General features: G+C 36.0%; 2 protein-coding genes across 3 annotated transcripts in view; both read right to left on the bottom strand.

The window, feature by feature from the left end:
• Positions 1-737: 737 nt before the first annotated feature.
• LOC127832586 (uncharacterized) lies at positions 738-7,062 on the bottom strand. 2 transcript variants are annotated; one of them, XM_052358110.1, is made up of 4 exons: positions 6,939-7,062; positions 2,155-2,265; positions 1,369-1,464; positions 738-968 (listed from the first exon to the last, which is right to left on the bottom strand). In XM_052358110.1, exons 1-4 carry the CDS (start codon positions 7,005-7,007, stop codon positions 843-845), a joined length of 402 nt encoding a protein of 133 aa, XP_052214070.1. In that variant the 5' UTR covers positions 7,008-7,062; the 3' UTR covers positions 738-842. The 2 variants fall into 2 exon arrangements, with proteins under 2 accessions (XP_052214070.1, XP_052214069.1); XM_052358109.1 differs by lacking the exon at positions 6,939-7,062 and adding an exon at positions 3,007-3,171.
• Positions 7,063-11,787: 4,725 nt separating this feature from the next.
• Positions 11,788-19,562, bottom strand: part of LOC127832583 (DALR anticodon-binding domain-containing protein 3-like) — a 43,089-nt gene continuing 35,314 nt past the window's right edge. The window contains exons 10-14 of the mRNA XM_052358105.1: positions 17,959-18,017; positions 17,579-17,692; positions 16,961-17,029; positions 16,500-16,625; positions 11,788-11,982 (exon numbers count right to left, since the gene is read on the bottom strand). Of these exons, the coding sequence (XP_052214065.1) occupies positions 16,506-16,625; positions 16,961-17,029; positions 17,579-17,692; positions 17,959-18,017 (362 nt within the window). The 3' untranslated portion in view covers positions 11,788-11,982; positions 16,500-16,505. The remainder of the gene's footprint in view (positions 11,983-16,499; positions 16,626-16,960; positions 17,030-17,578; positions 17,693-17,958; positions 18,018-19,562) is intronic.

Raw genomic sequence — 19,562 nt, 5'->3', positions numbered from 1 at the left:
ATTTACCAACAAAAACAAAGATTTATGCGGTGCATCAGAACCTTTGTTCGTAGATGTGTAGTTTTCACATTACTGAAAAAATGTATATTTATTATAAGTAGTTAGTAGTTGCATACGAGTGTTTATATTATAGAATTTAATTGCATATATAAGTCTTCACTTAGAGCCCGAAAACAACTGAACAATTTGTGTCGAAATGTATATTCTTTCAATTATTATATTTATTATATTTAAATGCGAAATATATGGGATGGATATGTTTTGTTGTTGTATAATGTTTCAATAAGCCATGTATTCACAAGACGAATGAAAATACGAGTACCTGTGAAATTCATGTAAATGCAAGACCATATTTTCTTGCTTTAACATTCTCTCATGACCTAATTTTATTTTATGTTTCTTATTGGAAGAACAGTTTAGATAGAGCGGAGTTTAAACTGGTAAATATAGTAATTGACTTTGATATAATAAAATAACTACGCAGCGACCGAATTTATTCTTATTATTTAGTGATACATATTGAGACATACATAGACGACATGAATAATGTTTGAAAATTAACAGTTGTATTGTTTATGTTTGAAACTCACAAATATCACGGTTTATGTGATTTTATTTTAGTTTGTACCAAAATGACAAGATCTTGTATGTTTGTATCCACGAAAACCACTGACTTATGATATGGTATTAAAGTAGGTCAATATTTTGACTTTTAATTATAAATACACAATTATGAATGATAAGGCATTTCACTTTATTATCCAGTCAAACAGCAAAATTTAATAACAGCATTATTGACTTTAATTACATTGAAACCAAAGAAAACGCGTCGATCCATATTTTTAATCGAAGCTATAAACAGGAAGTGACGCGCACGCGGTTGTAATTTCCGGTGTCATGTGATCGATATGGTGGTGACCAGTTTCCTGTGTGTTTTTCCTAGCCGTCCACGCATCGATGATTCGTTGCTGTAAAAGTGAACTCAAATGCTATCATAAACTTTAAATTGTGTTTATGGAATTTGATTGCGAACACACGCCATGTAGAACAAACCTTAAACTAATCGTTATTCAAGATAAAGAGTTCTTATGCACCGTAGACATAACTCTACATTAAACACATTGATTATATATAGACTTGAATATTGAAACCCCAGAGCCATCACCAGGGGAGAAATGCCTTTACGGTAATTAGGACAAGTCACCAATTATCTTAACTTGACAGGATTCCGCATGCAGCAATACAAGACAAATAAATACAAGACAATAACGCCAAATGTAAATTGACATCATTTAAGATTCCCTTTCTCAATTTAAATGTTTGTTTTTTTATTCTTGAAAAATTTGTTATGATTTTAAACAGCCTTACCGTAAGAGCAGCCAAGTTGTTGGCATGATCAAGTGTATCCTGGTGGTTCATGTGGTACTCATAGCAACCGTCCGCGGCAACCACCATCGCCTTGTGCTGGAATGTAATTGTAACATTGATGCATATGACACTAAGAAGAAAAACCTTAAGCGGCATTGTGTTGTAGTTGAATGAAACATAGATGCATATAAAACTTGTACTTATCAGAGCAAACATTACCGATAACCACCATAAGATTATGTTGGAATTATAATGAAAATGATGCAAATTATTGATATAATTGTCCTAATAGCATCCGCCCCTGGAAACCACAATCGCCTTTCCTTGATATTGCATAACGGGAACAACACTTTGGAATTTATGTATAAAGCAAGTATGAAGAACTCCTGTGCAATCATTCGCCATACGTTTTCATTAAACATACACACACATGCGAAATAACCGGGAATGTAGGTCTTTACCATGTAAAAGGGCAATTGGTAATATTTTCAAAAAATAAAAACATCTGACAAATCTTAAAAACGATTCTTATTTAAAATTCTTTTTTCTTCAAACAAGTCTCAACATGATTTTTTTTAAACAATTGTTAATTGTATTTAGGACATTTTCTTATTTTATTTTATTTATTTACACAACTTTGCTCAATAGCCGTATTTCTCTTGCATGTTTCTAGAAATACTTCATCATAATTTCGTTGCAACGGTCTTTGCAGTATTTAAAGCCCTTAAGGAAGTTAACGTGGTACAAAAAACGCACAAAATTGTATCATGTTTGAGGCAAACGTACGCTTTTCATGTCGAAAAGGACCGTGGGAGGTTTTGTCGTCGTCATAGGGGCAGCCGTTGTCGACATGTCTGTTGGCATGGTGACCGTGGTGGCACAGTGCACAACTGCGACCTTCAGCGGAATAATATGGGTTCAGGTCAGAGATGCTTACGAAATAATCTTCGATTAATCTTTGTTTAGCTACGATATAGAACGACAACGACTTGTAAATTAGCCGATGAACAATTATAATGATTAAACTGTTTCGATTCTAACATTACAATTGCGACTCACCCCTAAGACAGAATACAAACGGATAATATGTGTGGTCTTATGTAAGGTCCACTTGTAGAACAATATATACGGTAACTCTATTTGGAGCTTGTGCTATAGACTAAGTAGTTGGGCAGTTTTAGATATTAAACGTTATGGCTAACGGGTACAGTTCTCTAACACCCGTGTTTCTCTTAGGCGCCTATGGTTCTATGCATTACATATACATTTTGATTGAAACCCAGAAATAATACGATATAGAAAGAATGAATTATATACTGTACAAACGTTCAGACCTCTGTTCATGATAATGGGAGAAGTTTAACAAAGTGCATCCTAACCGGCAAACAACTGTTATTTGGCAGTTAAAATTTAGAAATCAATCGAATATTAATATAACGATAAGAAATTTTACTTTGTTTTGATCACGTGAACATTTGAATACACATTGTTTTATATGTTGTCATTTTAAAAGAATTAAACATGTATCAGCACTGATTTCGATGCGCAGCACAACAAGCTAAATAATTTAACATAGTTCGTTTGTTACAAAGTAGCATTCGTTTTCATCAAAAGTAATCTATATAATGATATACTGACCATAGCAAGGAATACGATGGGGTACATGGTTGTGAGCGCTTGCTTTCTTGCACAAAAACTGCTGACATAGATTGTCATCGTGATCAGTTTTATAGATGGTAACACTTATGCAATGACGTTGACCTTGATTTCCACTCTGTTTTTCGTCAAGAAAGGCCCGACTATTGTCGTGTCATTCTATTTCATTAGGTTATAAGTCAGATATAGAAATGTTCTTTTATGGTTGAAAATATATTTACGCTTATTTGGGATGGTAGGGGTTAGCAATCGACGCAGCATTTTGTTATAAAGAATACTGTGTTAAAGCTTCCTTCCTTGCCAGTAGGCAGATCACAGGAACATTTCATTTTGTTATACATTTTTGCATAACATGTACATTTTACATTGCATGTAAAGGCGGGTTTGGTTAGTGTGGTCGAAAACGATCCTAAAGTCTATAACACGTTTCAAGTCATGTGGTTATCTGCGTTTCCCTTAATCATAAAGCATATACCAGGAATTTTTTTGGGGGGCTTTTTGCGATTCCAAACCTTTGAAGAATCAGGCATGTTGATACTTGCCATTCTCTTAAACAATTGAATATATTTTTTTTTGTATCTATTGGAAGCATATTATATTTGGATATATGAACAATGACACTCCAGAAACGGAATCATAATCAGGACAAAATATAATTACTATCAGTCAAAAACGCGCAAGACATATAATACAATACTCAGTATGAACAGGATTGAGACAGAGATTACCGCCTTGGAACGGACAGCAGGATTGAGACAGAGATCACCGCCTTGGAACGGACAGTTCTATGAACAGGATTGAGACAGAGATTACCGCCTTGGAACGGACAGCAGGATTGAGACAGAGATCACCGCCTTGGAACGGACAGTTCTATGAACAGGATTGAGACAGAGATCACCGCCTTGGAACGGACAGTTCTATGAACAGGATTGAGACAGAGATTACCGCCTTGGAACGGACAGCAGGATTGAGACAGAGATCACCGCCTTGGAACGGACAGTTCTATGAACAGGATTGAGACAGAGATTACCGCCTTGGAACGGACAGCAGGATTGAGACAGAGATCACCGCCTTGGAACGGACAGTTCTATGAACAGGATTGAGACAGAGATCACCGCCTTGGAACGGACAGTTCTATGAACAGGATTGAGACAGAGATTACCGCCTTGGAACGGACAGTTCTATGAACAGGATTGAGACAGAGATTACCGCCTTGGAACGGACAGCAGGATTGAGACAGAGATCACCGCCTTGGAACGGACAGTTCTATGTATTGGGGAATAAAAATTAAAAACTGATCAAAGAAGGCTACCAAACCTTCCTCCGATACCAAGATGTCTTAACATTAGTACACTTGTCTTTGATACGTATTAGCACAGTAATAATTTAAGGGTATACACCATTATAAATAAGTGAACACTCGTTAAGGATCTTTTAACAACTCACAGGTAAACACTACTCTTCTCGTCTCGCCAAGGCATGAGAATTTTTAACCGCCCAAATGCTTTATATTATATTGTTACAAATAAAATAGTGTATGTGGTTGTTTCCAATCGATATTGCTTCAGCATCATCGTGACGTTATCTTCACGTCACACTCACAAAACTTTCGTTATAAACAATTTTAATATAATTTTATTATGAAAGCAAACTTTTAAAAACGTTTAGATTGTAAAACATGCATGTATTGATTGATCAACAAACACAGATTACAATGTCAGAGAAAATTCATGTAAACATTATAAGTTTGTGGCATTTGTGTATCCCTTTATTTATAAAAATATTGTATCTATTTCGCACAGATGCGAAGTAAGCAATTAATTAATACACATAACTATCTCGACTGATCCAAACCTGGCACGAGTCAATAAATGGTTCGTAAATAAAAATGAATACATGCGAGCATTTCTCGCCTGATAATTATATTGAATATTAAACCAAGGGTCTTGTGACAAAAGGTTAAACGGGGCCTCACAAATCGCTGTGTTCCAAAGCATGCAAGGACGTACGCAAATCACGATATTTATTGGCAGCGATAAACTAAATCACGATCCTTGAGACAGGGTGATAATTTAAGTATGATGATCGTGACATCCCCTACCGCCACGCCAAATGTTTGAAGTTTAAATACGAAATAAATCGGACAATAGTCATCGCCACTGTTCTAAATAAAATGTGTTTTCGCGTGTTAATAAACGTTAAACCTTCAGACAAAAGTTTTTCCTGTTACATATTATTGCGATGGCCGACAGTACTTCGCATCAAAATAATGGCACAAGTCTACTGTCCTTTTCCTTGTTGCGTAAAGAATACAAGCTGCCTTAATCATATTTATACCATTAATAGGCCGAGATGGCATTTAGAATTTACAGGCCAACTTTTATAAGGACATGCATTTGCTAGTATCAAACTTCGTTTTTTAAAGTTTTATATCAAATAAGGAAAAAATACGTAAATATTTTTGTGGATCGGGTATTATCGTATATATTTAATAATTCGTAATTATATCGTCAAAATTAATTAAGTTATCTTGATGTAAACCTCAAACATTTTCTGAAAAAAAAGAAAGTCGATCTTCAGAATGCTTTGTTCACAACGTCAGCTTCATGCTGACAGCAGTCAAAAGTGATTTTAGTAAGCAGGTACATGTCAGAGACAATACCATAAATTTAAGGAATTATAAAACAATATTTTGTATGAACAAACAACGGGGTTCTTACTAAATAAACGGTTTCTCTCTTGTTAATGCTGCTAAAGGTTCACATTGTTTATGTTTAACCTACCATATTTATAAGAAAAACTACTTACAGTGAAACTTGCTTAGCCAATTGTTCAATGATTGTTCTGTTGTGTGCGACTGAATCGTACTATATATACTTCCGAAGCTCGTTCCAGATTGTTATGTACCGCATGGAAAATAAGTTTATATGATGCTGTGTTTTAGTGAGGAATTAAGATTGTGTTGTTTCCTACGTGTAAACGTTTGCGATGACATGCATTAACGTGGTCGTTTTAATTTGTTATGACATGACCAGGGTGGTCGGTGTCTGTGTTGTTTATCATTTTATTTCCAAAAGAATTCCAAGGCGGTGACCCCAGCTTTATTCTTATATGTGTTTATGTTGTTTCGTATTGTGCTGTTTTGTGCTGTTTTTTACTGTTTGGGCAATCGGTCACTTGCCTTAAATAAAGGACCAACTAATTGTTTATAATAAAAATTCAATACTGCTCCATCAGCTGGAGTTTCACTTCTTTAAAGTGTAACACTGCTTGTGTAATTACTCTTTTGAGTTGAATAATGCGCTATGAATGTTAAAATATAGCTGGCGTCTATTTTGTGCGTATTTGGATGATGTCACATTCGTCAGGGTTGAAATTCAAGGACAATTATTTTCACCATTTTTCAAGATTGTGTAAATCATCAGTGAAGTTCTATACTGAAGTGCGGTAGTTTATTGTGAGGTAGACAATCGGATCGTCTGCAAACAGTGGGACATATGCTCTTGACACTTAATGGCAGGCCCTTAAAGAAAGGAAACTAAATGGGGCGATGAACCACAGGAAGTTAGCGTGTGGCTTTGATATTAATTAGTAAAAACATCATTTTAGATGAAAAATAACCGAATCAACGAAAACTCAACTTCTCTGAAAAAAAATCACTATCAAATATAATTATAATCTTATTCAACGCAAAATTTAATTTCCTTTCTGGAAATGTACATATCTTGTAATATTTGTACAAATACTGGGTCAAAATTTAAGATATAACATGATACACATCTCGTGTGACCTACTTGTCATCGATCAGACCCGATCGAAGACTGAAATCTTCACGGAGTTGTGTGCATTTTCCCTGAAATGTTCACGGACCTTGGTACCATATTTCAATAAAACGTATGAAAAAACATTCTTACCGTTCTTGCCGTTACATAATGCATAAAAACTAACTGTCCAGCGCCATTTGAACCTTTGTTTACATACATTTCAAGTGGCCGACATTTTAAACACAAGAGTGATTTAATTGGTCCAATTCGAAGGTGTGTCTTTACTCCTGAAGATTTCATTCATTAATCGGGATTTTGAGTTGAAGACGTTGTTATATATATATTTGATAGTGAAATTATTTTTTCAGAGAAGTTGATTTTTTGTTATAATTTGATTAGTTTTTATTCAAAATGATGTTTTAATTAATTAATATCATAGCCACACTCTAACCACCTGTATGACAGACGGACGACATGAATGACGGACGGACGGACTGGCCCAATTCTGTATCCTTTTGGCGGGGGATAAGTTTAGTCAAGTAAAGTGTATTACAATCATCACAGCGAGAAATCGAAAATCACCAAATTTAGTACTGTCTATCATCTTATAACGATGGGCTGTCGGTGGCTTTTTTTTAGACTTATGCAATCTACCTGTATGTCCGAGAAGCAAAGGCCCCTTTGAACCTAACGCTGGGCCCGTCTCTATCTGAAGTCTTGGCAGCTATGTGGCGGGAATGTAAAAAATTAAATATAACATAAATAAAATGAAAAATACTGGATCAAGTGTTAAAATATGTATTCATTTTTATGGCGAAGCTGACTAAGATCACTTTGACCTAAATTTAGGGCGATTGCAAAGGCAAAATGGAATGACATTGACATAAACTATTAATGGTCCATAATCGGCATTATTTCCTGGAGCTGATGCTTTTATCTGAAATACTGTCATTTAATTAAATGAAACTTTATTCCAGCTGTCAGATGCTTCCTGTTGTTTTATTTCTTCGAGGCAGTTATTAGTGACGACAGAATAATGTCATTCCTTGATAGGTACCGGTATTAAAGGGGCCTTTTTCACAGATTTTGGCATGTATTGAAGATTGTCATTAACTGCTTTATATTGATAAATGTAAACATTGGATCTAAAAAGCTCCAATTAAAAAACAAGAATAAAATTAAAGAAAGAAAAAAGTAACCCTTAACTGGGCTCGAACCACTGAACCCTGGTGTAAAAGCCTATCGCTTAGACCACTCGGCCATCCGTACTCACACAAGGAATGATGCATTACATACTTTATATAAGCAATCCTCGTAGTATCGCAAAATAAAACAACAACAAAACTCTCCAAATAATTTAATCGTTTCGAGTTGCAACGCTTTATAATTTTAATGTTTTTAAATCGTCAAAAGATGCATATAATGGATATTTTAGAGCACGGTAAATGTTCAGTATTAATGTTTCCCAGACATATATTACAAGGTATTCAACTCAAAATGACCCAAAAACAGGGTGCATCGCTTTGAACAGCCATAACTTCAACAATTGTGAAGCGATTTTCATTAACTCGGTCTTATTAAATGCAGAAATAAATTTCCTTCTTGCAATATACATATCTTATAATATTTTTTACAATGCTGTGTCAAATTTTAAACAAGAGCACCGCCTTGCGGGTGCAGACCGCTCATCTATTTTCTTTTTAAATGTGAAGGGACTTTCATTTTCAATCACAAAGGAGGGAGGGGTGGAGTGAAGAGGGGTGTACAGTGTGGGGGTGTGGACATGTATTACATTATCTTCCAAACATGCGGAAAAAAAATGCAACAAAAAAAAATTGGGGGGGGGGGGGGGGGGGGGGGGGGGGGGGGGGGGGGGGGGGGATTCTTGGGTGCGATGGTTGGACGGTATTTCAAACATAAAATAATAAAAATAAATATTTGTGTTTTTTAACCGTTCCAAAAGAAAAATGGGGGGAGTGGGGGGTGGGGTGGGCGGGTATAGTGTGAGGGTGTGGTGGTCATTTGTGAGATGATCTTAAAAAAAAAATAGGGGGGGGGATTCGGGGTGAGGGGGGGGAGGGGGGGTGGGGTCGGGGGGGGGGAGGGGGGTGGGGTGGGGGGGTGGGGGGGGATTCTTGGGTAGGATGGTTGGACGGTATTTCAAACATAAAATACTAAAAATAAATATTTGTGTTTTTAACTGTTTCAAAAAAAATAATTGGGGGGGGGGGGGGGTGGGGTCGGGGTGGGGGTATAGTGTGAGGGTGTGGTGGTCATTTGTGAGATGATCTTAAAAAAAAAAAAAAAAAAAAAAAGGGGGGGGGATTCGGAGGGGGGGGGGGAGGGCACGGGGGATGGTTTGGGTGGAGTCTATTGTGGTATGTCAGGTAAGAATAGTTTTGTCAAAGTATCGATCAAATCTAATCATAAATAAAGAAGTTATGGCAATTTTAGCAAAATTTAATAATTTGACATTGAGAGTCAAGGTCATTCAAGTGTCAAGGTAAAATTCAACTTGCCAGGTACAGTAACCTCATGATAGCATGAAAGTATTTGAAGTTTGAAAGCAATAGCCTTGATACTTTAGAAGTAAAGTTGATCGAAACACAAAATTTAACCATATATTCAAAGTTACTAAGTCAAAAAAGGGCCATAATTCTGTAAAAATGACAACCAGAGTTATGCAACTTGTCTTTTTACTGTACCCTTACGATAGTTTGCGAGTGTTCCAAGTATGAAAGCAATATCTATGATACTTTAGGGATAAAGTGGACGAAAACACAAAACTTAACCAAATTTTCAATTTTCTAAGTATAAAGGGCCCATAATTCCGTCCAAATGCCAGTCAGAGTTACATAACTTTGCCTGCACAGTCCCCTTATGATAGTTAATAAGTGTTGCAAGTATGAAAGCAATAGATTTGATACTGTAGGAATAAAGTGGACCTAAACACAAAACTTAACCAAATTTTTAATTTTCTAAGTATAAAAAGGGCACATAATTCTGTCAAAATGCCAGTCAGAGTTACATTACTTTGCCTGCACAGTCCCCTTATGATAGTAAGGAAGTGTTGCAAGTATGAAAGCAATAGCTTTGATACTTAAGGAATAAAATGGACCTTAACACAAAACTTAACCAAAATTTTCAATTTTCTAAGTATAAAAAGGGCACATAATTCTGTCAAAATGCACGCCAGAGTTATCTTCCTTTGCCTGCCCAGTCCCCTCATGATAGTAAGTAAGTGTACCAAGTTTGAATGCAATAGCATTGATACTTTCTGAGAAAAGTGGACCTAAACGAAAAACTTAACCGGACGCCAACGCCGACGCCAAGGTGATGACAATAGCTCATCATTTTTTTTCAAAAAATAGATAAGCTAAAAATAACACGATGCAAAACTCGAGTGACATACTCGTCATCGATCAGACTCGATTTATGAATAAAATCTTCAGGAGTAAAGACACACCTTCGCGTTGGACCCATGAAATCATTCGTGTGTTTAAAATGTCGGCCAGTTGAAATGTATGTAAACACAGGTTTCAAACGGCACTTGACTATTAGTTTTAAAGCATAATATCATGGCAAGAACGGTAAGAATGTTTTTTTTTGTATGTTTTATTGAATTATGGTACCGAGGTCCGTGAACTTAGCAGGGAGAATGCCCTTTACTCCGTGAAGATTTCAGTCTTGGATCGGGTCTGATCGATGACAAGTAGCAACAACCTGCCCACTTAATTAAACAGGAGCTGTGGGGAAAACAGCGCGCTCGAGTTTGGTACGATGCGATGGTTTAATGTGTATGTGCTGGTTTGGACGAAGATGTTGTGTGCATTTGCTGATTTGAACGAGGGTATTGTGTGCATTTTCTGGTTTGGATGATGGTATTATGTGTAATTGCTGGTTTTGACAATGGTATTGTGTTTGTTTGCTGGTTTTGGACGATGGTATTGTGTTTGTTTGCTGGTTTGGACGATGGTATTGTGTGCATTTGCTGGTTGGGACGATGGTATTGTGTGCATTTGCTGGTTTGGACGATGGTTTTATGTGCTATTGCTAGTTTGGACGATGGTTTTGTGTGCATTTGCTGGTTTGGACGATGGTATTGTTTGCTAGCTGGTTTGGACGATGGTATTATGCATGTTTGCTGGTTTGAACGGTGGTATTGTGTGCATGTGCTGGTTTGGACGATGGTATTATGTGCATTTTCTGGTTTGGACGATGGTATTGTGTGCATTTGCTGGTTTGGACGATGGTATTGTTTGTTGCTGGTTCAAGCGATGGTATTATGTGTAATTGCTGGTTTGGACGATGGTATTGTGTGCATTTGCTGGTTTGGACGATGATGTTATGTGTGTTTGCTGGTTTGGACGATGGTATTATGTGCGTTTGCTGGTTTGGACGATGGTATTATGTGCGTTTGCTTGTTTGGACGATGGTATTTTGTGCATTTGCTTGTCTGGACGATGGTATTCTGTGTATTTGCTGGTTTGGATGATGGTATTGTGTGCATATGCTGGTTTTGACGATGGTATTGTTTGTTTGCTGGTTTGAGCGATGGTATGTGGTTAATTTGCTGATTCGAACAATGCATTTTGTTTATATGTTGTTTTAACGATATTATTTTGTTTATTTGCTTGTTATGTTTTTTGAATATTTGCTGTTTAAAACGAATGCAGTTTTGTTTAATTACGTGTTCTGAACTTATACTCACTTTCCAAAGGCTACGCATTGGAATAAATCAATTTATTAAACATTTATTATACAATATCGAGTACATCACTCAAACACATTTTCCAATTGTCATCAAAAAGCAGTTGCGTGTACTTTATTTAAAACATTTAAAACTCGTATTAATGTTTAACAAAATTAAGAAATCGTATATTTTTTCGTGAATACTTCGTGTGCATCAGTAAATAACAGAAATGTAAAGCTCAAGGAAACCTGGTGGGCTGGTGGACATAAATGGGAGTGGAAACATTGAAAAAAGATTTGTATATAAAAATTTACATTTTATTAACGTCATTTTCAGATACGACACATCAACAACCCATAGGCATCGGGAGTTTATCGAGGACGGAAGCAACAAAGTGTGGCTCGTTACCGCCTGCATCCTCCTTACGTCCAGCATTGGAACAGGCGCATGGGTCGCGGTCAAATGCCGGGACCCAAACGTCTTCTCCGTGTTGAAGAGATCCTGTATGGTATTTAAATTAGCTAAATGTCAGTGTGAACGTTCAGAAATATAGACATACGAACATTGCTTACCGGTTGCAGACAACGGTTTCACTCATAATTCTAAGAGGCAATTCAGTTGAAGCAAATTCGTTGAATTCATATCCCTCGTAAATTAGGAAAATGTGTTTATGGTTGGGTGAAGAATATTTTTTAAGCTTGGTGTAAGGACAATTGCTATTCCTCATTAAGCTGTCTATATATATTGGAAACACGTTTTAATTTAATCTACCAGAAAAAGCTTTAAAAATATTTTATGGAAGTAATCGTGATAACTCTGCTTTATAAAGGAAGTTAGTTGCAATAATTCAACTCTAAGCTTTATAGCCCAATGCGCTGCTTCGAGTTGCAATACGCTCTTTCTTGTCCATGGGTGCAACAATGCAAGGGTTAAGGAACACTGAAACTGCAAGAACTTATTAAAGTTTACCTATCTTAACCACAAACTTATCTAAATGGTACCATAAAAGCAAGAAATAATTGATTTTATTTACTTAGGTTTTGATTTGTACGCTGTATCCGCCATATTGGAAAATTGACCCAATATTGGTTAGGTCGCAGTACACCAATATTTTGCACGTCGGGTTATGTGCTCCAGCCTATAAAGTTGATAACGATGTGGTATTCGATACAGAATACACTGTTTCAAATTTAAACATAAACATGTCAGCGAGAAAAGTGTGTTGAAACATCGTCGTGTTTTATAGGGTGCATGCAAAGGATAACATCCGTAGGTTGCCATTCAGGTAAATTGAACATGTTTATGAAGTTTATTCATTATTTTCCTCACTTTGTCTCGAACGAAGTCTGTTTAGTGAAGCGCACGGATTCGCTGCGCTGAACTGCACCCATGTTTATGAAGGCGTGCATATGGACTGCCAGAGCCGCCATAGCAAAAATTATCAAAGGCTCTAGGAGTCCGTTTATATGGACTATAAAGGCAGTGTGCAACGAATTTTTTTGCGACCTTGATCTTGGCAATAGGGACACGGGTATTGCATGTGCCGCACTGCTTGATAACAATGAACAATAGCATCACGATATTTTCAAATCCCTTGATTTATGGTAGAATTCTAACAAAATAATGTATATTTAATCAAAATTCGCAAAATTTGATCTCAATGAGTGACCTTGACCCTAGAGACCCGAGTCTTACCTATGGCACACAGCCAGATAAAGGAGAACATTGTTAGAAAGTTATTATAGAATCAATTGATGCATAGTAAAGTTATGGCTAAACCATTGTTAATTAATCAATTGTGTGATCTTTGACCTAAATGTGTGACCTTGACTATAGGGTTATGGGTCTTGAATGTGACTCAGATTGAAAACAACTGTGATATTTTTTATTACTGCGGTTCATTTGTTATTGGAGATATAGCTCAAGACAAAAACAAACCTATGTAAAAACGGTATTTTCAAGTAAACAAGGGCAAACATTGAAAAATGATTTGCGTTGACATTTGACTTATATCCTGCTCTTATCCATATCACACTTAGTTTCAATAAAATCTGCATATCCACAAGTGTGCTTATTTTCAAGTAAAAAAAAGGCCATAGCTCCTTTTGTCGCCAATTGATTTCGTAAGCATTTTACCTGCACAATCCTCTCATACAAAGTTTAAACTAGAGCTTGTCACAGACGTGACGAATACCCCCACATGCCGCATTGACACAGAATAGTTTGCATGTTGTCTTCAAATAAAAAAGCGGATACCATGCTAAATGTTTGAAACGCACTAAGTGAATCCGTGATCTAGTTTTTGACCCAGCATGACCCATATTAGAACTTGACCTAGACATCATCTAGATACAACATCTGACCAAGTTTGGTGAAGATCGGATGAAAACAACTTGAATTAGAGAGCGGACACTAAATACGGACCGACAGACAGACCGACCAACAGACAGACAAGCTCACTCCTATATACCCCCCTAAACTTCGTTTGTGGGGGTATAATGAAAACAGCCAAAGCAATATTGAGATATGGCTTCACGACTGAAGGACAGACAGACAATGCAAAAACAATATCCCTCTGCCTAAGAAGAGAAACAAGTTTTGTCATAAGGAACCAATCAAATGTATTCACAGTTTTTGTACAGTATCACTTTTAGAACAATTAATGATGTCAAGTGCCAATAATGCAAATCTTATTGCTTTTTTAAAGCGTACATTTATTTAAGTCAATATGCAGCTTCTAAAAATTGTATGTGTAGCAAAAAGTCTCCAATTGTACTCCGCCATAAATTAAAGAACAATTACGGTATAGTGAAAAAACAAGTTTTTCTATGTTTTGTAACTGCTACATTAACCTTGACCAAAGTGGCCCAAAATTCAATCTTGGTCCGCATTGACACTACATTAACACACAATTTCAGACCAAAACCTCTTTATAAACTCAAGGTATCATGCAGAAATCTTTTTGCTTCTATTTTAAAAACAGTGACCTTGACCCTACTGGTGAAAATGAAATCACAAACTAGGTCTGCATGAACGCTTCCTACAACATTCATCAAATACTATTTCAAGCAGGATCTCAATGCAACATAGCTTTCTCCCAAGTTTCAGCTAATTTGGTCAATTAAACTTAAGTTATAGCATGGAAATCTAGAAAAGGCATGAGAACATTATACTAGCACAATGTCAAATATAATTGCAGCATAGATGCAGCATTGAATTGCCATGTGAATGTTTATACCAGCACAATGCCAAATAGCATTGCAGCATGGAATAGTCATGTGAATGTTATAACAGCACCATGTTATACCAGCACAATGTCATACAGCATTACAGCATGGAATAGTCAAGTGAACGTTATACCAGCACAATGTCAAACAGCATTGCAGCATGGAAAAGTCATGTGAATTTTATACCAGCACAATGTCAAACAGCATTGCAACATTGAATTGCCATGTGAATGTTATATCAGCACAATGTCAAATGGCATTGCAGCATGGAATAGTCACTTGAATGTTATACCAGCACAATGTCAAATAGCATTGCAGTGTAAAATAGTCATATGAATGGTATACCAGCACAATGTCAAACAGCATTGCAGCATGGAATAGTCATGTGAATGTTATACCAGCACAATGTCAAACAGCATTGCAGCATAGAATAGTCATGTGAATGTTATACTAGCACAATGTCAAACAGCATTGCAGCATATTCATTCAACTTTAAAGGGATCTTTTCACGCTTTGGTAAATTGACAAAATTGAAAAAAGTTGTTTCAGATTCGCAAATTTTCGTTTTAGTTATGATATTTGTGAGGAAACAGTAATGCTGAACATTAACCATGGTCTAATATAGCAATTATATGCATGTTTTGACGATTTTAAAACCTAAAAATTATAAAGCGTTGCAACGCGAAACGATTGAATAATTTGGAGAGTTCTGTTTTTGTCGTTAAATTTTGTGAAACTACGAAGATTGCTTATATAAGGTATAAAATACTTCACGTATGTGTAATCGGCGGAATAGCTCAGTAGGCTAAAGCGTTTTTACTTCAGGACTCTGGCAGGACTCCAGGGGTCACTGGTTCGAAACCTGGTCCGGGCAATGTTCTTTTCCTTTTTTAAATTTTATTCTTGATTTTTTACTGGAGCTTTTACGATCCAATGTTTACATTTATCGATATAAAGCATTTAATGAATAAGTTAAAAAATGCCAAAATCTGTGAAAAGGCCCCTTTAAATTAGCAAAATGTCAAAAGCATTGCAGCACAGAATTTTCACAAGACTATTTAAAGCAGCAAATAGGTAAATACTGAAGCATTGAATAGTCCTATAAAAATTATACCAGCACAATGTCGAGAAGCATTTCAGCATTGAATAGTCATGTAAACACTATATAAGCACAAAGTGCATAGCACCACAAAATAGTTAACTATATAAATTATATCTTTTGATAAATATATTACGATTCAAGACTATTTGTAAGTGAACCATAATTTTTTTTATAAATGAAAACATTCAATAGCAACATATGTACATGAACATTCAGTTATTTATAATTATCCCCCGCCATAGGCTGAGAGTGAGGGATATTGTTTTGGCGTTGTCTGTCCGCCTGTCTTTCCGTCCGTCCTGAGCCAAATCTTGGCATGCCTTGGCGGATTTCATTGAAACTTGGTATGATTAAATATTTGGATAAGAGGATGATGCACGCCAAATGGCATTGTACACCATCTGTTAAAAACGGAGTTATGGCCCTTTTTATCTTGAAAAAATGCTTTGTAATATAAGCTTAGAGCTTTATCTCCATTATCACATGAGCCACAGCCATGAAACTTGCCATAGTTGTTCTCAATCATCTGGGGGTGCTTCACATTCAACACCCATAATCCTAGGGGCTAAGGTCAAGGTCACACATTGAGGTCAAAGGGTGTTGTCCATCTGTCCAGAATACTTTTGTGTCCAGAAGCATATTGGCGGGGGATATTAATTCAACAAATTTGCTAGTTAAATGGACAATACCTGTACTCAGAGCTGATTCTGCGGAGTTATGCCCAGAAGGTGTAGACTGTTTACCATGACCTGGTGCACTGCCTTCAACAGATACAGCCTGGCAAACATCTGGGGGTAAAGGTGGTCACGAGATTCCTTGAGGAACAAGTCAGGTTTGACACACAAGTATCCCAAGAATTTACCATGATGTAATAAGCAACAAGTTGTACCAATCATGTCTTAGAAATTATAAGTTGAAAAAGGGGATAAACTTGTGCAATATTTAATGCACAATTATCAGTTATTATAGTTAATTAAAAATTGCCAAAGTTTATAACACAATGCTGTGTCAAATAAACGCAAATGTTTTTTTAATGCTCTTTTAGTTTGCAAACATTGGTGAATTACCTGTGCTCATATCAAGAGGAGGATATCATGCACACATATCTGTACGTGATTAATAAACTTTATCTATATGTTAATATCATTACCCCTAATATGTGGAATCTTGAATAGTAGGAACTTAAACAGCGACATAATGTTCCAAGCATTTGGCACACCTGAAAATATAAATGATAAAAAGTGAGGAAATACTTTCCAAAAACTTTATACAAGCATGAAGAGGCTTTCTGGTAAGAGCAGAGGTTAGCTAATTTCCTTGGCGACCTGGGATCAATCCCTGCTCCCAACCGGTGTGAGCTTGTTTGATGGTCACCATACCCAACGAGGGGTTTCCTACTGGAATTCTTGTCCCCCCTTCCCCCACAGCTCAAGACCACGTCCAAATTAAATATCTTTCAATAAACAAAATATACCTGCTTTAATATTATCTGCATAATAAAATAATGAAACCACAGGCACCAGACCTTATGAGTTATGACAGGTAAAATAATAAGATGAAATCAAAAAGCACAAAATATCCATTTCTTGAATAATAGTTAAGTTCATTATTTTTATATGTTAAGTATCAGTAAGTATCAAACTAAGCTACTTTCAACAAGCACAAGAGCTTGTCATAAACAAACAGACAGACAAACAGGCATTCATAAGTCAAACCAGTATTTCTCACTCTAATTTAATGCTGGGGACATTAAAAAGTAACAACAAACTTTGTGAGTGTTTATGGACACTGCCACGCTGCCAGCTGTGATGAAATCCTCCACTGTTTGCTTGACCAGGTCTGGAAAAGTAGCTACATAGGCAAACAGAAGCTCCCATTCTTGCTGAAATAGACAGTATTAAATACACATTTTGTATGATATAATTTTATTTAGAAAGTGATTTAAAAAAAATTAAAACATATTCATGTAGACGCAGAATTTATTTATTTTTACTTGTATGAATAAAACTACATTCAACTGCATTTGTGCAAATGACAAATATAAATACATTAAGGTACACAATGAGTTGCAAGTAAGAATAAAACATACTGTATTATTATACATATGTTATCACTTAAAGAACTTAACCCAAAATCAAATATAGGTACCTCTTCTTTCAACATGGAGAAATCCACCTCTTCAAGTTCTGGAAGGTCAGGATATGTTCCTGAAGAAAAACTGATGCTCATAAACCAAGACAAATCTCTCCTAAAAGAGAAAATGCAAAAAAATATTTGATGCAATCATCCTCTGACAAATTTTGCAAAAAATTGGTTTTAGCTTTATGTATTCTTTTCCAATCACAAGCACAATCAGGAGGTCCATAGACTCAAGGTCGTTATTACATGCCATTTACCAAACCACTGTTGCCTGGCAGTTTAAGAGATTTTTAAAGTGTACACTGTTCCATAATTTAATGAAAAGTTAAAGGGACTTAACTGTTTTATACTTAACTATTATCGGTAAGAGTTATCTTTATGTATGAATATGCTATACAGTTTGTTGAACACTTGCAGCTTAAACATTACTGAATAAACATGTAGCCGCATACGCCTTGAGTTGTAATAACTGCACCGGCTAGACTACAACATGGTGTCAGAAATTAAAAAACTTCAGATACAACCAATGGAATTTTGATTTCAATACAATCATATATTTCCAGGATTTTTGTGCTAATTGTGACATTCTGCTCATTTTATAAAGATGGAAAGCGGACACAATATAGGCCAAACTCCAAGGATGGACTGGGACAATGCGGACTTACACCAAGCATTTAAATCGTTCAAATTGCACTGTGATTTCATGTTCAAAGGTCCATTAAAAGGAAAAGACGAAGAAACCAGTAAATTATTTAATGTTATGGGTTGGCGAAAAAGGACATTCAATTTATAGTACATGGACATTAACTAATGACCAGAAGAAAAACTTGCAACATCATTTTGATCAATTTGAACAGTATTGCAAACCCAAATCTAACAAAATTTACTCAAGATATGTTTTCAAGACCAGAATACAAAATGATGGAGAAACGTTCGAACAGTTTGCTACAGATTTGAGATTATTAATCAAGGACTGTGATTACTCTGATGAAATCATAGATGAAATGATCTGGGATTTTTAAGTCATTTTGCTATATTTATAAATCATGTGACCCCTCGGGTGTGGCCATATTGAACTCCAAGAGCATTACTTGAACAAATTACGTAGTGGACAATTAGACAATGTTACACACATAATTATTTCAGAGAACAAGATTGTTGAAGTTTCATTTTTTAAATATATTTTTAGCTAAGGTGACCCATATATGCAATGGACTGATAAGAACAACTTTCAAAAGGAGTCACACAAGAATCCTCCCTGTGAACTTAAATTAAAATCTGCCAAGCAGTTCAGGAGGACAAGTTGTAATCCCCCTACTGCACTTTGAAGCCACACAGCAGCTATATCCCAATTAAAAAACATCATGGCAAAATAACTGTCAGTTGATATTTGACAAAGTTATGGGCGTTGGACAGTACCTGAAAGCGTTTTGAAAATTAAAATTTATAAGTGTTATTTTAAAGAAAATTCCGTAGTCAAAGACCCATAACTTCACCAAAAATCAACAGCCCAGAACAAAACTTACACTAAATCTGTAAGTCATGAAGGTAGACTCACATATCAACAAGAGATGTGTTTGTCAGAAACACAATGCCCCCTATTGCGCCGCTTT

This window comes from Dreissena polymorpha, chromosome 5 (assembly GCF_020536995.1).
Source record: "Dreissena polymorpha isolate Duluth1 chromosome 5, UMN_Dpol_1.0, whole genome shotgun sequence".
Lineage (NCBI taxonomy): Eukaryota > Metazoa > Mollusca > Bivalvia > Myida > Dreissenidae > Dreissena > Dreissena polymorpha.
The sequence above is the reverse complement of the archived record's forward strand: the minus strand, read 5'-3'. Positions and strand labels throughout refer to the sequence as shown.